General features: G+C 49.0%; 5 protein-coding genes across 5 annotated transcripts; 4 read left to right on the top strand and 1 right to left on the bottom strand.

The window, feature by feature from the left end:
• Nucleotides 1-2,547: 2,547 nt before the first annotated feature.
• Nucleotides 2,548-3,174, top strand: PFICI_12683 (uncharacterized protein; the record flags this gene model as incomplete). Its single annotated transcript, XM_007841264.1, has 1 exon — nucleotides 2,548-3,174. The coding sequence occupies one exon, from the start codon at nucleotides 2,548-2,550 to the stop codon at nucleotides 3,172-3,174; it is 627 nt and encodes a 208-aa protein (XP_007839455.1).
• Nucleotides 3,175-5,561: 2,387 nt separating this feature from the next.
• On the top strand, nucleotides 5,562-6,519 carry PFICI_12682 (Cytochrome c oxidase subunit 4; the record flags this gene model as incomplete). Its single annotated transcript, XM_007841263.1, has 4 exons — nucleotides 5,562-5,652; nucleotides 5,758-5,823; nucleotides 5,967-6,226; nucleotides 6,361-6,519. 4 exons carry the CDS (start codon nucleotides 5,562-5,564, stop codon nucleotides 6,517-6,519), a joined length of 576 nt encoding a protein of 191 aa, XP_007839454.1.
• A 9,514-nt stretch (nucleotides 6,520-16,033) lies between these two features.
• PFICI_12681 (uncharacterized protein) lies at nucleotides 16,034-18,243 on the top strand (the record flags this gene model as incomplete). The annotated part of the gene is made up of 2 exons (XM_007841262.1): nucleotides 16,034-18,120; nucleotides 18,183-18,243. The coding sequence occupies 2 exons, from the start codon at nucleotides 16,034-16,036 to the stop codon at nucleotides 18,241-18,243; spliced, it is 2,148 nt and encodes a 715-aa protein (XP_007839453.1).
• A 1,568-nt stretch (nucleotides 18,244-19,811) lies between these two features.
• Nucleotides 19,812-20,578, top strand: PFICI_12680 (uncharacterized protein; the record flags this gene model as incomplete). The annotated part of the gene is made up of 3 exons (XM_007841261.1): nucleotides 19,812-19,835; nucleotides 20,168-20,199; nucleotides 20,281-20,578. The coding sequence occupies 3 exons, from the start codon at nucleotides 19,812-19,814 to the stop codon at nucleotides 20,576-20,578; spliced, it is 354 nt and encodes a 117-aa protein (XP_007839452.1).
• A 919-nt stretch (nucleotides 20,579-21,497) lies between these two features.
• PFICI_12679 (uncharacterized protein) lies at nucleotides 21,498-22,606 on the bottom strand (the record flags this gene model as incomplete). The annotated part of the gene is made up of 5 exons (XM_007841260.1): nucleotides 21,498-21,936; nucleotides 22,014-22,185; nucleotides 22,236-22,300; nucleotides 22,362-22,405; nucleotides 22,526-22,606. The coding sequence occupies 5 exons, from the start codon at nucleotides 22,604-22,606 to the stop codon at nucleotides 21,498-21,500; spliced, it is 801 nt and encodes a 266-aa protein (XP_007839451.1).
• Nucleotide 22,607: the final 1 nt, after the last annotated feature.

The raw sequence follows: 22,607 nt of genomic DNA, 5'->3' as shown, positions 1-22,607 counted from the left end.
GGGCAACGCTCATGCTCTATCAGTGGGCGCGAGAAAGAAGCACATTTTTGTTCCCACGTCTCCGTTATGGAGGCTAAATTAACCTTAACGAGCTGATGTCTTTTCGGCTGGGTGGAAACAAAACTTGATCGTCTGCGGCTGATGCTCTAGTGTCCCCAGTTCGTGGTAAGCACACTACAAAGTTAATCGTGCTCCTTCCCTTCCCTTTTTCCTGCCGAGCAAACCCCGTTTCTTCGTCGGTTTTGGTGGGCTTGGTATGTATGCTTGGAAGTGCGAAAGCTGTCTTTGATGACGTTTCAGGGCAGAGCTGTTTCACGTGGGAAAGCCTCAGGGTGCAGCTGTTCGACGCACTTTGGCCACCGAATAGGTTCATGCTCATACGGCAGCGACCCAAATAAGGAAATGCGACTACGTACACTTCTGTTGCATCGAATCAATCGCCGCAAATTCTGCAGGTACAATTACTACTATCCACGTGCTCTCTCTTCAGGTGCCTCTAAGGGCCTGCGCGATGCAGTTGGTGCAACTATTATTATGCAGCTCTATTATAGTTGCATGGACTGAGCCCACGGCCATTAAACCCCCCGCGCTGGATAGGTATATCACCTACTCGAGAGGTCATTCCAACGCATGGACTTTAATCAGTCAATTGCAATATACATACATATTGACAATTGTGTCTGGTCAAAGAGGTATCGATCTGGTATGTTCTATGATGAATATACTTTGACCGTGCAGCCGAGTTATTTGGCTGGCCCGCACGCATGGCTTGCTTGAAGAGCTCTTGCACATGACTTCAGTGTGGGGTGTCTGCCACAGGGAAAGACAAAATGATGTAGCTGTCGCTATCTATCAACCACGATTTCAGACACCTCAAAGTGCGATACTCTAATACCTATAGGTGCAGTTGCAGGCCGATGTAAACTGCCCTTCAATCTTGTTTGTCTGAGGTCCACTCCAAACCCCAGTGGCGTTGTCTGACAAAAAGAGAGAGAAAATCAGTATTGTACTGGAACTTGCTTGCACTGTGAGAAGATAAGATCGAGCAATCCGTAGCTTCATTTCTGAGAATTCGTGTTTAGTCTTTGCTACATGTTTAACCATCATTTTCCCCAACCACCTCTTGTTCGCCTCTTCCTGTCTTTCAGAGAAGACAGATTGCATGAAACTCAGCAGTAAGCATTATCTATCTACAAGCTACAATCCATTAGTTGCCCAGATTTTTGCAAACCAGTAACTTATAGTGATGACTTCCAAGTAATGTACCAACACTATCTGTATTTCAGTGAAAACAGATTTTTGGGCCATGTGCTCCGGATGGGAATGGATACCCATGGGATTTTTGCAGCGTACATGATCAATCAATGATACCACAGTCTCCAGTACCTCTTTGGTCACAAATTTCTTTTTCTTTCACTCTGATTCGTGGCATAGTAACTTCCGTCAACTGAGAACTGTCAAAATTGTTGCCATATTGGATTGGCCACTTGGGATTATGCAGTCTCTGCTGAGCTCACAGATACAATGACGCAAAACAATTAAAATGATTATATGCACATCAGTCAACCACCTTGATCGGTGTTGTAAAAGAATCAGTAATCACTGATCTATCGTAGAGAAAAACAAAACATCTGGACATGTGATCACTGGCAATGGTTGCCACGGGATGAGTTGGAGGGTGATATAGCGCCAAGAGCCGTGGCTATCATTTTGGTCCAACCACAGGACAGAACCTTGCAGGACCTGCAGAACGGTTAGATATTCCGTCCTCCCCGACAGATATTTGTTTGCTTATACGAGTTTGGCTACGCTGCTTCTAGCCACACATATGCAGGTCTGTCTTGCGGAGTCACTTCCGCGGTCCAGCTGCTCGGGACAAAAACCGCGCGGCCAGTGATACGCTCGCATACCGACAGTGCTGAGTCACATAAGACCTTGCTATTTCCCATGCGTTTGCAATTACATGCATATTAACAACGCCAGTGACTGGGTTGAGCACGCACATGGAGAGATGCATCACAAGAGAAGGATACAAAGGGAATATAAAGCGAGGCTAGGCCTGTCTGTGCTTGTGAGGAATGGCTCTTGTTGGCCAGCATCAGGTGGAGCCGCCTAAACAACGAGTCGTCGGTAGTCAGCCCAGGCAACGGCTAGCACCACAGGCATGTTATGTATGTACCTACTTTGCGCCTGCCTGTCTGCCTGACCCGCTAGCACATTTGATATCTCACACTTCACTTTTTCTCTCTTTCTTTTTGAACAGCTCAACATTCGGACTTGGTTTATCAGAAAGGAACTCTGGTCAAGAGCCTCAAAAGCGCACCAAACACTACCTGATCCAAGTGAAGAACCACAAGTCGACTACGCTAGCAACGCCTTGCGCTCAGCCATTCGTACCTGCTCAGCCTGCTCAGCCTGCTCAGCCTACTCAGCCTTTCTGAGTCTAGAAAGGAAGGTACAACCTCTACTGACCGCTGATTGCCTTGCGATCTATTCACTGTTTCACGAAGATCGTCAGAATAAGAGATCCCGTCTTCCACCGATCTGATGTCTGCAGAGAAGCCTACGGCGGCCGCTGCCGACGAGGCCCCCTATGAGCCACCGACTTTCACCATAGGCCCCGGTCTTGAGCAGTTCAGCAGTCCGATGAGTGTCTATCTTGCCACTTATCCGCTGGCAGAAGGAATCTACTTGGAGGCTTTTGCTACAGGATGTCTCGTCATCAACCCCCAGACGTCCAAACTATTGCTAGTCCAGCGAGCACCTCATGACTCTATGCCATTGCTCTGGGAGACACCTGGCGGCGCGGTTGATCCAGAGGACAAGAGCATCTTGCACGGAGCCGCTCGTGAGTTGTATGAGGAGGCTGGACTCACTGCCACCGGAATTGTTCAGCTTGTTGGTGGGCTGGAGACGTTCTTCACGAGACGGGGTCGGAAAATAGGCAAGGTCAACTTCCTCGTGGAGGTCGAAGTTTGCGACAAGGAGCACGGCGACGACGGCATCGAGGTCAAGCTGGATCCCAATGAGCATGTCAAGCACGTTTGGGTCAGCGAAGAAGAGGCAAGAGCCAAAAAGGCAGGCGACATCGACCTCAAGTACACCACTTCCGCACAAGAGAGGACGATCTATCAAGCATTCAACATCTGGAAGACTCAGGCAAACATTACTTGAAGATTTGGAATACATCGGCATTCGCGAGCACTCCATGTGCCGTACTCATATACCCCCAACAAACTTTTGCTTTCTGCTTTCTTTGCGCCAATTGTTTTGTGTTGTGCTCAAGCACTCTTCAGCTGTTGTTCTCGGGCTTTGGCAATGACCATTGGTCTCTTGACCGATGCAGAGGGGATGTTCTGTGACCCCCAATTCTCCAGCTGTCTTTCTCAGTCTCATTCACAAAAGACAATATCATACTGTGCGTTAATGGTGGCAACAACCCTCATCATAATCGATAATGAAAGACTGACATGCCCGACGAGTAGCGCACGATATTGTAACTACATATGGAAGCAGATGAAAATATGGAAAGGACGTGCTCTTTGCCACACAAGTCCTGTCGTCGACACGAAATCCGACAAATAGCCTCTTGGCACGTTCTGTAACTCCATCATTCCCTGCAACCTTTCAGGCTCGAATCGCGCTGGGTCAGGAAAGGCAGATGGATCCTAGTTCAGAAGCATTTCGGACATGCTTATGGTTATCTGAAAGGCGTTTAGCAAATGGCCTGTAAATCAATTCATGAAAGTCTCGCGTAAGGGGGCAGCTCAATATTATTATATATGCCCATCTCGTTGCCGTGGCGGTCGAACCGGATACCTTGCGAGTCGTTTAGTCTAACATGCTCAATAAGTCCTGTCTTTCTCATCATTAGTGATAAAATATGCGTACCGAAGCCCTTCTGATCACTGTATCATATTGAAAAGTGTTAGTACCATTCATCCAAAATGCAGGTCAAACACAGTAAGCTAGCACAGCCGTCAACTCTTTTAGCATGTGGATTTTGGTGTCATGGACGATAGGGCGGGTCTGTCAAGAGCTTTCATACACTACTGGCCATGTGGCAAAGATATAGACTGGCAGATTGCGGATATTGAAGAGAAGCACCAGTGGAGACTGGCGAAAGACCGAGGACAATCTGGTAGCATTGAATCTGCAAAGCTTGTAACCAGCAACGATGTTCTCCTTTTCCAATAGTCCAAGTTCAGCACCAAAGATGTACTTGGCCAGAATATCATCACTCGCGGCCCAAACGGATGGACGAGGCTCAGCGGTTCGCTCGAGTTGGCGTAGTCACCCAGCCATTTGTCCAGCCTTGAGAAGTATGGAGACATCTGATTTGCTTCGAGTTGGCGGGGCGATTTGCCGTTGAATAGAGGCATGATTATATCCTGGCGAGCCTTGTGCTCCGAGTGCGGTGCAAGTGTTGCAGTTGATCTGAGGGCCAGCTGAAGTAACGCCCTTCCTTGCCCAAGTTGCGTTTGTTGAGATGAGCATAATTTTAGATATGATCAAGGAAGACACCTCGCTGGAATCGATTCGGGCTATGGGATATACGTGATTGCAGCTGTTTAAAGTCATGGTTCTATTGTGCTCGTATCAGTACATTAAGGTACGCAGCTCACAATATTTCTAATGTAATGACTTGAGATACGTACCCCACGCAAGTTACAGACACGAGTTGCGTACCTAGTACTTTAGCCATAGGACTATAATACACTCCTTTCACGACCTTGCGAGCCAGCAAAGTACAAGTTGGACTACGGCAGGTTGGACCGATGTGATACTCAATGTTGGCAAGTGGCTGGGACAACGCCTAACCAGAATAAGTGTTGGTATTGGTCGTAATAGCTGAGATGGAAATAAGAACAACACAAGCGAGAAACGGTTGGCCATCGAGACTTTGATTGATGGGCTCAAAGAAAAACGCAATCAGAATGAACAGAGGTATCATTTATCTAACTTGTCGCTTTATATGCCCAGATCACTCCCTTGCTAGCCATAGCCACTGGCCGGCGGCCACAATTTGCTCAAGTTATCCTCGTAGCCGAATACAGATACATAGTGCCTCTTGTCCCAAATAGACTCATTCTTCAAGTCTAGCTTTAATGTTTGTGTCTTGAAACGTTAGCATTGGAAGATCAAATCATTAAATTGGTAAATAGACAATCTATCTTGACGCTGCTACTGATGTGTTTCTCTGGTGATTTATATCACGATCAACGGATTATATGAAGAGGAAATGGTTTTGTACAAGTTGTGCAAATTGCATAATCTGTATAACAGCTAATGGATTACTAGTCCAAGCTTTGGCCAATGAGGATCACGTGGCTGGCTACTGCTTGACTTTTGGAGCTGCTCCAAAGTTGCCTGGCTGCTTACCTTAGCTGACCCGATTGGGCCTAGAGCTGGGGAGCCAATTGGAGCAGCCGAAATCGAACGATCCGAGCTCATTGACAGCCGACAAATTGGAAATCCCTCTTTTGCTGGTAGAAGCCAAAATCATCACGAACTTGGACACCACCTCTCCACTCCTCACAACCACATCAATTGCCGCCACAATGTTCTTGTCACGATCCGCTGTGGCCGTCGCCAGACGTGCTGCCGTCTCCCCCATCGTCCGCCGAAGCTTCACCGCCTCCGTCATCCGCCGTAAGATGCCCGACTGCCACGATAACAGAACTCCCGTCGTGCGCGACGTCACACACACACACATACATACACACAGCCAGCTGACCACCAATGCGATCTTTACAGGTGATGCCGGTGCCAAGAATGTCGAGCCCCATGCCAGCGTGGGCCAGAAGCTGAAGACCTTTGGAGGTACGAGATGCCCATGCGGCCGACCCGCGATCATCTGCGCCTGCTCCGGATGACTTCGGACATCACTGTCGCAAAAAAAATTGCAATTGCGTCACAATGGACATACCCAAGAGCCATTGATGCTAACGCGTCTATCGATGCAGATATCAAGACCGAGGATGACCTGGTCGGACCCGGTGCCGCCCCTGGTAGCGTCCCTACCGATCTCGAGCAGTCCACCGGTCTCGAGCGTCTCGAAATCCTCGGAAAGATGGAGGGCGTCGACATCTTCGACATGCGCCCCCTGGACGCTTCGCGGAAAGGAACTTTGGACAACCCCATCATGGTCAAGTCTGCTGGTGATGAGCAGTACGCCGGTTGCACTGGTTACCCCGCCGACTCTCACGTCGTTACCTGGTTGGGCGTACGTTCTTTCCCATATCTTTCACGATACGTCCGATCGATTCTACATCATCGACAAATCTCAATCTTGAATCACCGAGAACAATGAGTTTCATTACAGCGGACCCTACTGACATGGCATAATTTTTTTTTTAGATGAACCGCGAGCGCCCCATTGAGCGATGCCCAGAATGCGGCAGCGTCTACAAGATGGAGTACGTTGGACCTCAGGACGATCACCACGGCCACCACGACCACCACGGCTACGAGGAGCCCAAGACCTTTGCCGACTTTGTCAAGCCCGAGTACCGCTAAACGACACAAAATTGGTCGACATCAGTGACATTGGGAAGGATGCATAGAAGCAATCGTCAAAAGGCATCAGCTGTAGAATAAGAATGAGGATTCCGGTTCTGAGAACAGGTGGCTGTTGTGTATAGAATTCCAGATTTCAGCAATCCAACATTCATACCCCCGTTATACGCCTGTCGAATGATGTGGCACCTCGACTGTCCCCAAGCGCGTATGGAACCTGTCGTCGAAGAGAGCGAGCAAGCAACATTTGCCTCCTGCGACCAAATTTGGTCACCATTAACGTCTCAAGATGATGCAACCCCAGCCAACACGTCATTGTGTCGTAATAAGGGCGCCTTCTACCATGCTGGATAAATATCTGGTAGGCAATCATGTGCCGATATGATGTGGTGAGAAGCTTGGCAACTATCTGAGAAAAGGGCGATGTTGAACTCCAGTGCTAACACAACTCATCCGGACGCTTATCATGTGTTACCGTAGAACATGTTTCCTTTCTCCATGCGGACATTTGTCTGTTGAGGTATCAGATCAGAAGGCAACTTCAGAACGGCATCCGAACCTCCCCAAGGATAAGAGCACGTTTATTTTTGGTGGGCCTGAAATATAATAAAACGCTCTCCGGCGACGTGCAACCAAGAGCGGCTTCATTTACCTCCACCTCCGTTGTTGGGCCGGACTCGGCAATTATATCGCCAGTTGATCCTCGGATAAGTCATTGACCCTGTCAAGACCTTGTTTGTGGAAGTTTTTTTTTCCTCTAGACTCTAGACTGCTCTGCGCGTGTGCATTACTCCTGTCACTATCCTCCATCCGGGTGCCCGAGATTACGTCTACTAGGAACCAGTAAAGACATTGCCCTACCGTGACGTCCAGGTCACCCGATGTTGTGGTTAAGAAGGACGCTGGGGAAACTCAAATATCTAACGTTAATGTTTCAGCTTATTGAATGTTCCAACCGCCAGTTTCCTTCCTCTTCTTCTTGGATGTTCTCCAACGATAATGAGGCTTAACACTCTTCCAAGACGGTTTATCGTAGCGCCTAGCATGCCAAACCAGCGTCCAACAAGGTCAAGCAATACCGAACAGATGTATTATGACAAAATGTAGACTTGTGGCTTCATGGCGAGTCCCTTTGGTTCTAGGATGGATCCATTCAAATTTCCATGGATGTAGTGTAAGACAGCGTTCCACGCCATCAAATCATCAGTCATATCATTGTTAGTTGTTAGATCCTGAGCAGACCAGAGCAGAGCTGCTTATTGGGTGCCGATCAATCGATGGAACAGAGTCTCTTGGTACATTTCATATAACCATTGCCGCCGTTATGTTTTACGCCTAAGGTGGTTTGGCATAACGCATTCATTATCTCCGGTCTTTGTTTACGCTAAATACTACACATTTTTAAACTTTTTTTCTCTCTTCTCAAATCGAGATCAGCCGGGGAGATCCGGTATGAACTTTGTCATGTTGCTTTTCCTACGGGCAATTATTTGCATGCTTCTGGCCCACCTTTGTACCACCGTCATCCCTCGCTTGCGACACCATGATGAAACGCAGCCTGTTTACGAATATAGCAGCACGTATACCTCCAAGTGATATCTCTCCATTCATTCCTTGATGTTTTTATTTTATCATTATTATTGAACATGCTGCCTGCATGGGCACAACGACGTGGGTTGTAGGTACATACAGATAATTATAATAATAATTTGTAATCAGTGTACTCGGCTAATCAGATCAGATTTCAAAATCCTTGGCCGGCTACTATTCTGCGCCGCAGGTGGGATACGTATACTCCTCCTCCCTTTTCTTATTTGGCTGGGCAAGAATGACGGACCAGACGGAGTGAGAGAGAGAGAAGAAAGAAATGCAAATCCTTTTTTGATGGTGCGGTGCGGCAAAAGGGCCTTTTGCCGATGGACCGAGTTTGCAGGCCAACAACAGTCGTCAATATGGCAGAGCGCGCGTCTTGATTCACCATGGAGACGGCGAAACGAGACATGTACTTTTTTTCAAAAGTGGCCGCGGCTGTTTCGAACTGTATTTTCTTGCGCGATTCTTTTGCTCATTGATTTACTCCATAACGAGATTAGGTACGTCGCTGCAAAGTTTGTACATATTAGGCCCTGGATCAGGAAATGTATCGCGGGGCAATTTGCGTTATGTTTGCATCCTCCAGCCAAAAGCTTACGATGCATGGATGGTTTTTCCTTTTTCAACAAGTGATCTGATGCTCAGCGCTGCTCAGCGGATATTGTCCTTTTTATTTGCACTTTCTGGCTCTTTCATACCGAGTAATGCTTACGACAATGATTAATGAGAAAAAGCTGAAAGAGTTGTGCTGCATATGCGTCGTATGCCGTAATATTTGATGCATTCAGGGCCTGGTACGCCAAGGCTGAGGCAACAAAACAAACGCACTGTGTAGAAAAAATCAAAAAAAAAAAGTCTATGGAACCTATTTTGCTTTCCAAGAATGCTATGGGGAGTGAGTGGGCACAATGCCAAACATTCGGCCTTGCAAAGACGTATTGCTAATCTATTTTTACAAAGTAAATATATCTAAGCACTACGGCACTTATTCTTTGTTCGCTATCTATACCTTCGATCCATCGGCCGGCCTAGCCGCTTCTATACTTGTCACTAATGTACCTAGCTGCGGCAATAATTGCGCCCCCCTATTAAATCACATGCTGAATTGGGGGAGAAAAAAACAACCATCTTATTCCACACTTTTTTTTTTTTTTTTGCCACCATGAGTATACTGCCAGTCCTATGCAAGGTATTAATCCAACGAGAGATGCCTATGTGTCATAAAGTAGATAAGCCTAATTGTGTTTGTCGCATCCGTGTCAATGCTGCATCACGGGCATTTCGACAAAGTTATCATTTTGGCGCACCAAATTTTGCCCGCCATTGAACACTAATTACGAAGCCTGAATGCGAACATGAAAAGAGAATCCATTTCCACCATCTATGGGTATTATACTACATCGTACAAGGCGGAAGAAAGACGAGGACAGCGTTTGTGTGGGATGTAACCATTACATGGGTCTACTGGGTTTTTTTTTTGACGAGGACAAGCCGGCGAACGCCGAATGACCAAGCAGCTTTTGGGTACCAGCTATCACAAAGTCTGACATGGGCTGCAAGCAGCGGGTCAAAGTAGGTACAATGTTCAAGCATGCATGCCTGCTGGCGCCAAAAGTATCATATTCTATACCTACATCCCACTACTACCAACAATCGTGGAAAGCGGGACACGCAGTCCCGGACCGACTTCATTGACCGGCTGAAGGATCATGCCCCTATACGGAATAGCCCAGTGGCCAGCCCGGGGGCCTCATTTGCGAGCCTGGCAATTATCAAGCCTGCTGCGTGAATGGGCGGTCCCTCGGCGTTTGGCGCCTTATAAGAAGATGAGAATGTCTCATCAAAAATCCAGCTCAAGTATGCTCCCCAGTCAGGAACATGATGGACGTTGTGTCGCATACACCCTTCCATCGGTGTAGATGATAAGGCGCTATGATCTGATGCACGCAAGGTTCGGGGTGAGACTTATCTCAGGCTGAGAAAGTGATCTAGTATCTGGCTTTGAACTTCGAATGAGCCGGGTGCAAAGTACGAGCACTGGAGAATGGCTATCTACTTTGCGCATCGGATAAACATCTTTGCTAGCCATGACAATGTTGATGCATGTATTCCTCTTAATGAGGCCTTTCTATCAGAGGATCAGAGCTGGATGGGCGCGCAGAAATGACCACTGCGCTGCATCCAAAGAGAAAAAGAATCCAGGTGCTACCAGTGTCAAATCATGGTGCCCGGCATAAAGCGCCATGTGTCACCAATGACCCCTGTCCATCTATTGCAGAGACAGCGGTGGATTATGCCACAGTTATACACGACGTCAGCCAGATCGTCGCAAAATACTACCCTTGTCGCACCAGGGTAATAGACTCTTATCCCTCTTTTAGTGTACAGTACGCTGACGGGCATAATGTCGCCCGGTTCGCATGAAAGACTGGCCACTTCCGAGAAGCTCCTTTGCTACTCGTCGGTGTTTCAAATTGCTATACTGCGCTTTATATATGTGGTCTTGTGCCTCTCGAGTTCAGTCTCACTTGGTATCACGCCCACTTGTGCTCGAGAGCATGAGCCCTCTTCTCGGTTTCGTGAACATCCTGAACTGAAAAGCACGGTTTCCCCCCACCCTCTCTCCTCAATCCGAGGTTCAATCAGTGACCATAACGAGGTATTACCGCGAATGCTGCATTGCCGATAAGTGCCAGCATATGCTTGCAAGCTCAATCAACAAGGTCTCCGAGAAGAGGGCGCCAACGCTGGCTACGGAGATGAATGCCTTCCGGAAACCCCCTGGCTAAGCTCAGATAATTGATTTGGGGCTTTGGCTTTGCCGTTGTAACTCTGTCCGTCTCCATGCACTTACTACTACTACACATGCCCAAATGTCCGCCGGAGGACCAAGGAAAAAAAAAAGACGATTTAGTGGCTGCTGTACGCATACATATATACTATATTTCTTACAAGAGAAAGACAGGAATAGACCTGCCGGCCCAAGCTGACAGTGTGTGGTAGCTCGATATGCGGTCACTTACCAAACTAGGTGAGTGGAGATGGTACACAGGGTGGCAGCCAATCGACAGGATTGTGCAAATTGCTATACGAATTCGTCTATCGGTCCCCTGGTCCGTATACACGTACGTGGTATACCAAACGCTCTCAGCAGTCGGCCGCCTAGTCTGGTCGTATAGAGCATTACTCCAAAAGATGTGTAGAAAACGCACAAGGATGACAGATTGATGAAAATAATACTATACTCGACGTGCGAGTGATGATGCTAATGATGACGATGACAAGGGCGGCGGACGGCCGATGGGACTGATAGCAACACTCCCCGATCCTTGGCATGACTCCCGCGTGGTCAGATCCACGTTCAATAGTCCAATTTGCACCAAATACGTACTCCGGCGCAAGGCTCGTACCACGCTGCAAATGAGCATATTGCATAGTACTACGCCGCTGGAGCACCCCCCTGGATCACCAGGCAGGCTCTGACCTTTTCGAAGCTAAAATGCATTTGGTGCTAGACTCCCGTCCGTTACTCAGGTTTGGACTGACATCACCTTTACAAATTTTAGTATACCCAAATACCCGGGCAAATAAAGGGGCTAAGCTCCCTAGAGTTCAGCACACTTTGCTATTGAACTTTCCCTACAATCATCAAGCTACCAAGAATTTCTAACAGATTCTATGATCGGAAGGTGTACAGGGCAATGCAAGACGTCAAGAAGGGTATTTCTAACTTTTTCCTTGAGCCCGCCCACTTGATGTAGAATACACAGCTATGTTTTCTTTCCGGATGAACCGGGCTAGAAAGACGACAACTAATCGACCAACCAGACTCTTTGACATATTATTATTATATTCTTGTGTTTCTCTCATGGTCGCAGCAAAGACTGTTTAAATCTCAGAAGGTAGCGATATCCGTTCCCTTTCTTGTTTGTCAAGCGTTCTTGTTTCTTGAACATTAAGGTGGCACGATCTGCACGTCCACAAAACCAACAAATTAGACAAGGGGGTGTGGGTGTAGTAAAACGGTATTTTTTCACATCCCTGGAGCATTCCCAGGACTCTGTCCGACTCTATTACATACACGGTATTCAGTTGTCCGTTTCCGCCCATCCCTCACAGCCGTAGACATGTAGGTGCATCGCTCAAACGACTTGAATTCGGCCATTTCTAGGTGTTCAGAATTCAGCTGGCCACCGTAATCCACAGAGTTTTATACTTTGGTAAACTGCATACATATGAGCTAGCATTCATGTACACTAAAGACACCTTTATATTCTCCGGGTTGATATCTGTTGACCAGCCGAACCTCAAAGTTTATGTACCTAGGCACTCGGCCACGAAGGGGAAAAAAAAAACTAGTTGATAAGCAGCACAGGATCACAGCCAACACAAGCCCCGGACTTGATCATGAAGAGTATAAAAGTACTCACTTGACCACGAAGGTTCCATGAATGCCTGCTTAGAATATCATGCTCGACTTTCGCCTTCTCGTGCTGTCTTTTTGGTTTGGCTGTCTCTTGCTTCTCCCGAGGCTACCCACTCCGATTATTGTCTAGCCCGGCCGCTAGTGGCATAACAAGCAGGTATGGAAATGCTCGCTATACTCGTTTCTGACCATCTACTGTTACGTGTATGCTTGTGCTTGGCTTGTTGTGGTCGTTGCTGCCAGTCATGTTGATTTGATGACTATCATGTACTACTACCACCACTATTATCTCTTGGCCACCCAAGTTTCATGACCTACTAGGCAGTCGCTCTAGTCGCACGAATCAACACAATACTCCAGCCAAGGACTGCCCGGCTAATACGCTAGCTACAGGTAACCACACAATACATGTCTGGCTTGGCTGAGATCTTAGTGGCCTAGGTACTATACCCGACCAACCTGTGCCCTTTGATAATACAAGCAGGCAGGAAGGTAAAAGGTAGGTAGGCATGTATACTTTGTGTCGTTGGCGTCAGCGCCTTTCAAGGCGCACACCCCCCCTGGACACAAGTTCGATACATGACCAGATCCACAGTCTCCATTCTGACCATGCTGCACTGTTGACAGTCACCCATGCATGTTCGCACTATTTCATCTAATCTACTGTACGGTTCTAACCTAGTACCTACTGTAGTTATTCCGTACTTCCTACCTCTCTCTCAGTCTGCTATGCATCGACGACTATTATTCATGAAAAAGTTCCAGCTAGCACCCCCCAGCTACCTATCAGCTCTTTCCTCACCGCACCCTGTTGGACGGGGGGAACAGCAACCTTGAAGCTCACCGACAACCAGGCACCGCACACAAACACACCAATTCAATCAGGCCTTCTTCTATACCCACTGTCACTGTATACTATCTGCCTGTTGCATGTCACAGCAGTAGCCGACAATTGCGGCTTAGTAGAATCTGATACATCTCAGCCCGCAGGTTTTGATAAATTTTTTATTTTTATTTTTCCCTCGCCCTCTTCCAATCCGTTGCACACCCCCCCATTTGCCGGTCTTTAAGCAACGCTCTCACCCCCACCCAGCGCGTTTGATCGTGGGTAATAAGTACCTAGCTCAACCGTTTCCGCCAGTTGGCACCCCCCTTGCCCCATCTTTTTTTTTTCTTTTCCATTTTTGCCCATCAAAGCCTTCCCTCATTGATCACGTTGCATCAAAGCACCAGTATAGTACGACAAGCGTTACCGAGTATAACACGCTCTGGAGCGATAGATCCATTTGACGAGCCCTTTTTTTTCTTCTTCTCCAGAAACCGTCGCCATCAGGCATGCGGCATATTTTTATTCTTTCACCACTCTCTCTTGAATGGTATCTAGCGGTGCATCGCACAAGGCCAGTCTAGCATCGTTCATTTGGCCTCTGCTGCAACAGTGAGTCCCCCTTCGGTGAGCACGTGGCTTGTGCAAGCCCATCCGTTGTTTACAAAGGCATCGGCGGAATAGGCGCAGCCAACCAGCCTAGACGCGAACCATTACTCACTGGATTAGCGCATAGTGCTCACTCATATCTACTATTAGGTGACTGATTTTATATCGACCCACCCCAGTTGCCTAGCACCAGTGTCTCCTGGTATCTAAGCTTCTTCTAATACTCGGTACGTACATTTGATTATCGCCCAAAATTCATCAATTTCCCATCCCTCTCGGCTATCGAGCAGGAAAAAAAATAGTCGATTTCTACTATTTCATCCTGGCCGCACCCGCCGATTTCCCCGTCAATCTTAATCTTGCTTCCATCCCATCAGTCCACCCACACACCACCCCTTCCAATTCTCGCTCGTCATTCCGCGCGCGCGCGCCCACCCAAGCTAAAACCGGACGGACAGATCAGGCCGCATAGTAGGTAGCAGCAGCAGTAGATACTCGCGACTGCTTTCCCAACCCAGCAACGACAAACGGGCTGCATCCTTTTTTTCTTCCCAATTCTTCACCCTACACACCTTTTATTAGCAGCCTATCTGCACTCGGCACATCGAAGGGACGCACCAGCATCACGGGCGTGTTATGAGCACATTTTGAGGGCATTCAGCATTCACATCGTGAGTAATTTTATTCTCCTCTGTCTGATCTGACTTCTTCTCTGCACACGGGTCTTTCCGCTGTGCCCGATTTCCAACATGCCGCAATTTTTTTTTTCTCTCTCTCGCGTAGTCCGCAGCCTGCAGCAAGCAGCACAGCACAGCAACACACGCGCGTCAGAGTATACCCAATTTCGATCTGCGTATAATTTTTTTTATCCTCACACACTCTCCTCCCTTCTGCCTTGCGGTCAGTCCTTCCATCCCACGCCGCAAAAGGGCCACGACATCATCATCACTGTGCATCGGAATCACATCAGCAGTGATTTCCCGTTTCAGATCATTTCTGACAACGCTCTGCACATCCATCTGAGCAAGGGTGACACCAAAGACCAGCAGCTTGTTTGGTAATAGGCAGGCAAGTAGTAGCAGCAGCAGCAGGCTGGACTGGCCTGGCTGTGATGTTCGTCTAACCAAACGGACTCGTGTATAATCTGACAGACGTACACGACCTCTACAGCCCCCCTTCCCCTTCCCTTTGAACAACACTGATCAATTCCATTCACACTCACTGTCTCGTCTCCCGCCCAGTCAGCCTGATCTTTTCTCTGCCTTTCTGCCTACTGTCTACCTGGCTGCTCCCTGCCCGCCGGTGCGCAATCGCCGTCTGGCTCTTGCCACAAACGGAATTTTCGATTACCACCACGCTATTCAGCGAGCCCAAGGAAGGCCCATTGGTCCCACACCACATTCCCGAGCCACCCTCCCAAACTAGTCAGTCATTCACTCTTCTTACGGGCTCCGAGTATAATTTTTTTTCTCCCCTACTACTTTCTCAGACCCAACCAATATTACCCGGCCGGCGCAATTCTATTTGTCGTGTCCCTATTCTCATTTTTGTGAGACACCCATCTTAGCTGCGAAACTTTTTTTTTCCCTTCCCCCGGGCCCTCACTCACCCTTTCTCCCTCCTTCCTCTACTCCCTCTGGCTTGTTTCTCCTTTTCGTTGAGAGCGCACGCAGCGCGCCTGGAATACTCTGTCGTGGCAATTTTCACTCCTCTATGCACAGGTTGCCTTTCATTCGTGGGTGACCCCCCAATTAACTACCTGAGCTGGGTCTCGCCTTACTCGCCCAACCTGCACGGTGCGCACATGCCTGGCCTTTAGTGAGGTGGGGCGCGCCTATACACTGCCTACCTCCTTTGAAGCTACTGCATCATTGACACTATAGCCTTTCAACTATGCTATGCCAGCCCACCACCACCACTGCCACCACCACTACCACCGTCACCACAAACTGCTACTTCTACTACTACTATAATCACCATCGCCGCCACCGATGCTAACCACATAATCCTTTCTAGGCAGTCGCGAGGAAGTGGTTTGGTCCATGCCTGGACGCGTGGAAATGTCTGTCAAACCAGAACACGATCAAGCCTCGGCTTGGAACGACGCATACATGCGCGAAATCAGCGCGCGACGCAAGCAAGAGGCAGACCAACTCAACAGATCCTTCGAAGCCAAGTATGAGCATATTCGAGGCCCTCTGGTTCGTCTCTACGATCGCAGAGCCGAACTGCACAAGGACTTGCAGAACCTTGTCGCCTCCATCAAGTCGTACGAGGCAGAGCAAGAACACCTGGGCTTGGATTGGGATGCAGCACATGCGGCTTTGAATGCTCGATTTGAGGAAGAGGATCGCATGCTTGCAGCTAGGGAGCGCGAGCGCGTCGAAGCAAACGGCCACGGTCGCCCTTCTCCTTCTCACGGCACCAGTGCTCAACAAAGTGGAGGCTGGACCAGTATCAATGGCTCGCAGGGCCGCAAGGATATCACACGTGATGGCGAAGAAATTTCAGGAGGCAACTACCGACATGCTGAGGATGGTACCAACGGCAAAACCTTGCCATACAGAGTCAACGGCAATGGATTCGAGATGGATGAGTCGGATCCTAGCCTAGCTGGACGCAGACCACTCAAGCCCAAGCAGCTGCAACAGCAGCCGCCGCAACGACACAGTCTTCCAGGCTTTCACTCAGAAATCAGCAGAGGTATGTCACGTCTAAAACCCGATTTCGGCTCCTGTTTGGTCTTCTCACATATTCAAGATTCCCCCGTCGATGCCAAGGGCCGGTCGCCGTCCGGCCGAAGGTCTCTGCCAGGCGTTCGAGCTCATTCTCAAGCTCCGGAACCAGCAAACCCGGCAGATCTTCGCGAAATTAACCGCGAAACCCTTGAGCTCAAGAACGACGGCACGGTCTACACTGAACCTCCCATGTATGCTGGTGTGCCTCTGCAACGCATCACGCCAGAGCACGAGTACTGGGATCCCGATTGGCTTCCGCTCGAAGATCACATCCAGCCTCAGCTCGATGCATGGCAGCAGAAACTTGACAAACTTCGACAAGACAAGCTTGCCGTACGCCACACGGTGTTTCTCGCTAACCGACAAGTCAACCGTGGACAAGCCATTATCGATTTCTTGAGAGGCCCAAACCCAGAGTTTCACCCTTATCAGTATGTTGGCAAAGAGATGATGGCTAAGTTCTACAAGACATTCATCAACTATGATACCATGTTTCGATTGATCAACGTTCATGAGGAATTGAAGAAGTTTGATTTGGACATAACCCCTCTGGAGTGGCTCCGCCAGCGAATGTACGAGGTGGCAACTGCTCAGGGCGACAAGTTCAATCTCTCCAAGTATACCCATGACCTCTATCACGATATCAAGCTCAAGGTTCTCCGCGAGAAGCACGGTTTTGGCAATATTGGTCGTCCGTCAGGCTACAAGGTCGGCGAGAAGAATCCAGAGAAGGGCAAGGCCAAGCTGAAGCGGGAGCAGATGGGCATGGGCGGCCGCCGTAAGGGCCGGCGCTCGATTGGTCAAGTTGATATGGATGATACGCAAAGTCTAGATGGATATCCTCAGCAGCCTCAGCAAGAGTTTTTGGACCCCTTGACGCCACGCTTGCAGAAGCGCCCGCGAATCGAAGACTTGCCGCCCATGCTGCCACACCCACCGCCCATGCCGTCACAGCAGATGGTGGCACCGCTGATGCCGCCTTCCGCCCCTGGACCAGTGGTAGATGACTTGGAGCATGATGGGTGGAGCTCGACTGACTCTTTCTCGGCCGGTACAATCTCGCACCTTGACTGGCGCATCCACCAAATCAAGACTCCTCAGCACCTTACAAACCCCGAGGTCACGCAGTACTGGACTTTCAAGAAGGACAGTAGGATATTCGAGCATCAGATTCTTCATGATATCAGTTCTGGGGTGGTCTGGGGCAAGTACGATGAGCGTGTCAACTTTGATCTCAAGCTTGACGACATTGTCGAGATCCAGTACGCATCAGACAGCCCAAGAATTGCTGTCCTGCTACGTGGACCCGAGCGCAGTCATGTCCTAGCTCAATTCAAGCGTGAGCGGACCAAGAGGCGTTTCCTTGCCTTTTCTCGCAAGCAGGGCGTTAGCCTTGCAAAGACTACTGCGTAAGTTAAGCACCAGCCAAATGTTCTAATCCTTGTCTTTACCATGAAGCTAATATAAACAGTACTCATCTGGATGATACTTGGGCCAGCATGAAGAGTGAAGAGTTTGTCGCTGATAAATAGGGATACACCAGCGCCTCTTACGATTCCGGCACTTTATCTGTTCAAAAATACATTCGCGGATAAGAAGAGCCTCGCTCAGTTTACCTGCTACAATTTGCTTTGAGCGCCCACAAAGCAGTTTCTGTTCTACTCTGTCCCCGGTAATCGGTCTTTCTCGCCCAGCATGAATATGGCAAGCAAGATCTTGCGTTTATCCGTGATTTCTCGTACACCAGATGAGAGATACGAACGGTGGCCAGAAATCATTCGATCTTCAACAAAAAACAACAACAATACCCAATTCGTTTTCGCTTGATCCACGACGATTCTTTGTTTCGATTCTCAACGACTGCTCCTCGACAACAACAAGATGCGAGTGCTCGTTTGGGTTCTTTCACTGTGTATGAATGGACATTCGTCGATTTGTTTTTCCTTACACGCCTTGATTTGCCGAGGCTCTGAGTTTCCTTACTGTTCATGATACCCGTTTACAGCGGCCACTACAGATGGTTGCACCCAAAATTGCATGGAATGGCTTTATACGGAGGGGACTGTGTTGTATTGTACCGGAAGAATGGAGGAGGGAGCCTTTTTTTCGTCGTGGCACAAGAATAATATTGACGGCCTCACGGCTGAGCAGCAAGTGATGCAATGGATTTTACACAAGGATGCGGCATACCAGAGGCGTGGAGAGAAAAAAAAAACATTGGCGAGGTTGACTGGCCACGATGTATCAATTGCACGTTTTCATGGTATGACGGATAGGCATGTCTTGGTGTGTACTGTAAGCTAGTAATAGGACAAGTCATACAAGTCTGAATCCCTGGTGTTCCTTTTGATTATTCATTTGAAGTTTTGAGAGAAAGTGACATCAAACATTAAAGCTTTTAGCCCTATAACAGATATCACGCGGAAATGTCTCCGTCTAGATGGTTGAGGGCACAGTTGTGTATACATGTTGGATTACCAAGTGTGCCTGAGAAGCCATGTCTGGAGTCATGCTGCAACACATGCGGTGGCGTTTCATGAGAATTTTGTATTACATCTTTCAAAAGTAGAAAGAAGGAAACAAGATTGATAATAGTCGCGAAGGATTCTTGAGTCCTGACAGCTCACCAATGGGTATCACTGAGCGCTCACTCTTGCTTCTCCACTTTTAGCCGCAAGGTCGTGCGAGACACCCGGAGGATTGGAGGACTGACCTTTCCACCCCTGCTAGTCTTTTTGGGGGGAGGCCTTGCAGCGAGGCGGCCCCGACAAAAATTCCAGAGCTTCGCGAAACCTCCAGACGCACGAGAGAGAGGACACCAACGCCGACCCAGATCAACCATTTGCAATCCACGCGCCTCCTTTGCACGACACGACGAAACGAACGGCACCTCTCATTCCTGCGATCACTTGGGAGACCTGCTTGTTCCTTGAGAGAAAACAGGGTTTCACGCTACACCTACTCTCTCCGTGCGAGACCTGCAACCGTTGTTGAAGAAGACTCTGCCTGATACATTCATTTCCGTTTGGGAACGGGGAAGACTGGAGTTTTTGGGGGCTTGGAGAACGAAATAAAGGACGAGAGAAGGACGCAAGACAAGATGTTGTACGAATTGGTTGGAATTGTGAGTTTGTTTCCTCACCATGCCATTGCGCGCGCGCGAGAGAGAGAGAGAGACAGATGGAGCATGGTAAATGAGATATCACAAATGGGCCGATACACGAATCGATCTCCCAGGGAGGATGACACTGGGAGAACTGAACTATCAGGACCACTCCATCAGCACCAGACGAGAGAAAGATGGACCCCCAGAGGAACTTTGTCTTGCGATAGGACCAGAGGTGCGGGGGGCATGGGCGACTCTTGGGTCTATTATCTTGTTGCTTGCGCGCAATGGGAGCGATGGCGATTATTTCTGGAGCATGAACACCGATAGGCTGACCACGAACCAAACAGGTACGACCCGGTAACCTGACCGAGGTGAAAGAGTATGTTGCATCTTTCCATTCTAGTCCAAGAAAACCCTCATCATCTCATTCCACTAACACCTATTCTCTAAAACAAAACAGAATCGTCATGGCCGCCGGCAACCTGATTCTCCAAAACCGCGGCGTGATTCGCGGCGTGTCCAACTGGGGCGTCTTTTCCCTGCCCAAGCCCACGACGGCGCATCAGATGCGCCACCGCGACGGCCACTACTTTGCCCTGCGCTTCGACGCCTCCATCGCCACCCAGGACGCCGTCCGCCAGGTCCTCGCCCGCGACCCCCGCATGATCCGCCACACGACCGTCAAGCTCGGCGACGGCAAGCTGTCGTCCTTGGCCCGTCTGGGTCGCGATGGTGGTCATGGACCTCAGGGCTGGTAAAGAAAAGGGGAAGAAGGAAGAAAGACGAAAGTATCAAGGAATAAAGATTGGCGAAACTGAATGTGGGAATGGACAAGAGACGACAAGGAATAGAGAATACCCCGGGTTTGCGTGAGTAGAAAACCATGTCAACCAGCGTGGGGAGAGATGAGAGGGACTTTAGAGCTCGCCGGATGATACTCTGGGCAATGGAAGTCACCACGTGACCATGAGATCCTGTTCCCCGGTGGCCAATGTCTTGTACGATATATGGCTGATTTGTATACTGAAATCAAGAAGGGGAAAGAAGGCGTTGCGTAAGATGGCTCTGGCATGACCTGGACGGCAAGGGACTCGACTTTATGATTGTCGAGCATGTACATTAAAACACAATACTTTAACCCTCCGACGTGGCATTATTGCATATGTAGACGCCAGGACAGGATGAAGAGGCCTGGAATTGATTTGAAGTGGAATAGTAGGCAGAGTGTCTCCAAATAGAGTCGCTGCTTACGTTACATCAAATTGCAGAATTTATCAGATGATGAAGATGTTATTAATTTTGTTGTTAACAAGCCCAGTGCAAGTGTTATCTAGCATGCATTATTGATGCCTCCAAATGCTGCCTTCACGAGACACTGTACTTGTGAAATCTATTTACAGCTTCTGCCACAGCAAAAATTTACCAATATTCGCTGCTGGTTCTGCGCCCATCATTTACCACACAATCCATGATCAGTCAGTCCCTCAAGGGGAATCATGTGCCCGGCCATCTGCAAATGCCCCCCCTAAGCGCCGCACAACGTGGCCCTGTTTTTCGTCATTGATGCTGTTTGCGCAGATTGTATCGTGTATTGGCAGTTGATTGCTTTCGCTGATGTCGGCGTCGGCTGTGGCGTGGCCTGGTAGAAGCTGCAGGTCCATTTCCCTTCTTCTCCCCCTAGGAGTCGACCTCCATGGCGCCCGTTGCGGACCTCTTCTCGTTATACCAAGCAACGAACTGATCAATCACGCCTGGCCAAGCACCATCCTCGGACCAGAAAGACAAGGACTCATCCTCGATACTCTTGGTGGCAAATTCATATGTCTGGTTCCACATGTCCTTGCTCACGGTTCGTGTCCACTTCTCAGTGAGGAAGGCCAGCCACTGTTCCAACCAGTTGATGCCAGTTTGGCTGCCAACCCAGGGGCGGCCCGGGGCAGCAAACAATATTTGCCAGAATGTCTCGGCCATTTCCAGAGTCACAGCTCGGGCCTCACCCTCTTTGCCAAGAACAAAGGCATGTCGATAAACATCTCTGAATATCTTGGGGTCAGTGGACATGAGGCGCAATTTGTTGGCGATATAATTCTTCTGATGAGTGACGTCTCCCTCAACACTGCAGTCTCGTGTGTTAGCGACCCCAATGGACTCATTTCATACTTGCTCGTAGAGCTCCTCGTTCATGAAACCTACTTGGCCTCCTTCCAACTCTTGACGAAGCGTTCCTTTGACAGCTCGCCAATCTTCTCTGCCTGCAGAACCTGAAGTCCGAGAAACATGCTAGCATCGTCCAAGCTGACACCAAGCTGCTGAAGGTAGGACATGGTACTATCGGCGCCCATCGTGTCTGCCGAGTCTTCGCTCGCTGCTTGGTTGTTAGCTTCTGTCCAGCATGCAGCTAAAGGTAATATATACTTCGTAGCGATTCAAATTGTGCTTTCAGCGAGGACTCGGACGGGCCGGCAGAATGAGGGTAGTTGCTAGGAGCCGCAAGTCAGTAAATGATGGACTGAGTAGTGTTACTAAACAGGTCGACCTTACGATCTGAGGGAAGCCTCAAGGTCCCATCCAGCCGCCTTGAGTAACTGCGAAAGGAAAGAATCAAATCAGCGAGATGTACCGAGACAAGAAGTGGAATGGGAGGATAGATTTCGCGATCGTCGACATGGGTGCGCCGTGTACGCATCGAGTGGCTGTTCACATACCCGTTCTGCCCGCTTCCTATCAGTACCGGTGCGCGCCACAAAGTGGTCGATTAGAGCCTTTTGCGAAGTCGAGGGCGGCATC

This window comes from Pestalotiopsis fici (genome assembly GCF_000516985.1).
Source record: "Pestalotiopsis fici W106-1 unplaced genomic scaffold PFICI_Scf_10, whole genome shotgun sequence".
Taxonomy (NCBI): domain Eukaryota; kingdom Fungi; phylum Ascomycota; class Sordariomycetes; order Amphisphaeriales; family Sporocadaceae; genus Pestalotiopsis; species Pestalotiopsis fici.
The sequence above is the reverse complement of the archived record's forward strand: the minus strand, read 5'-3'. Positions and strand labels throughout refer to the sequence as shown.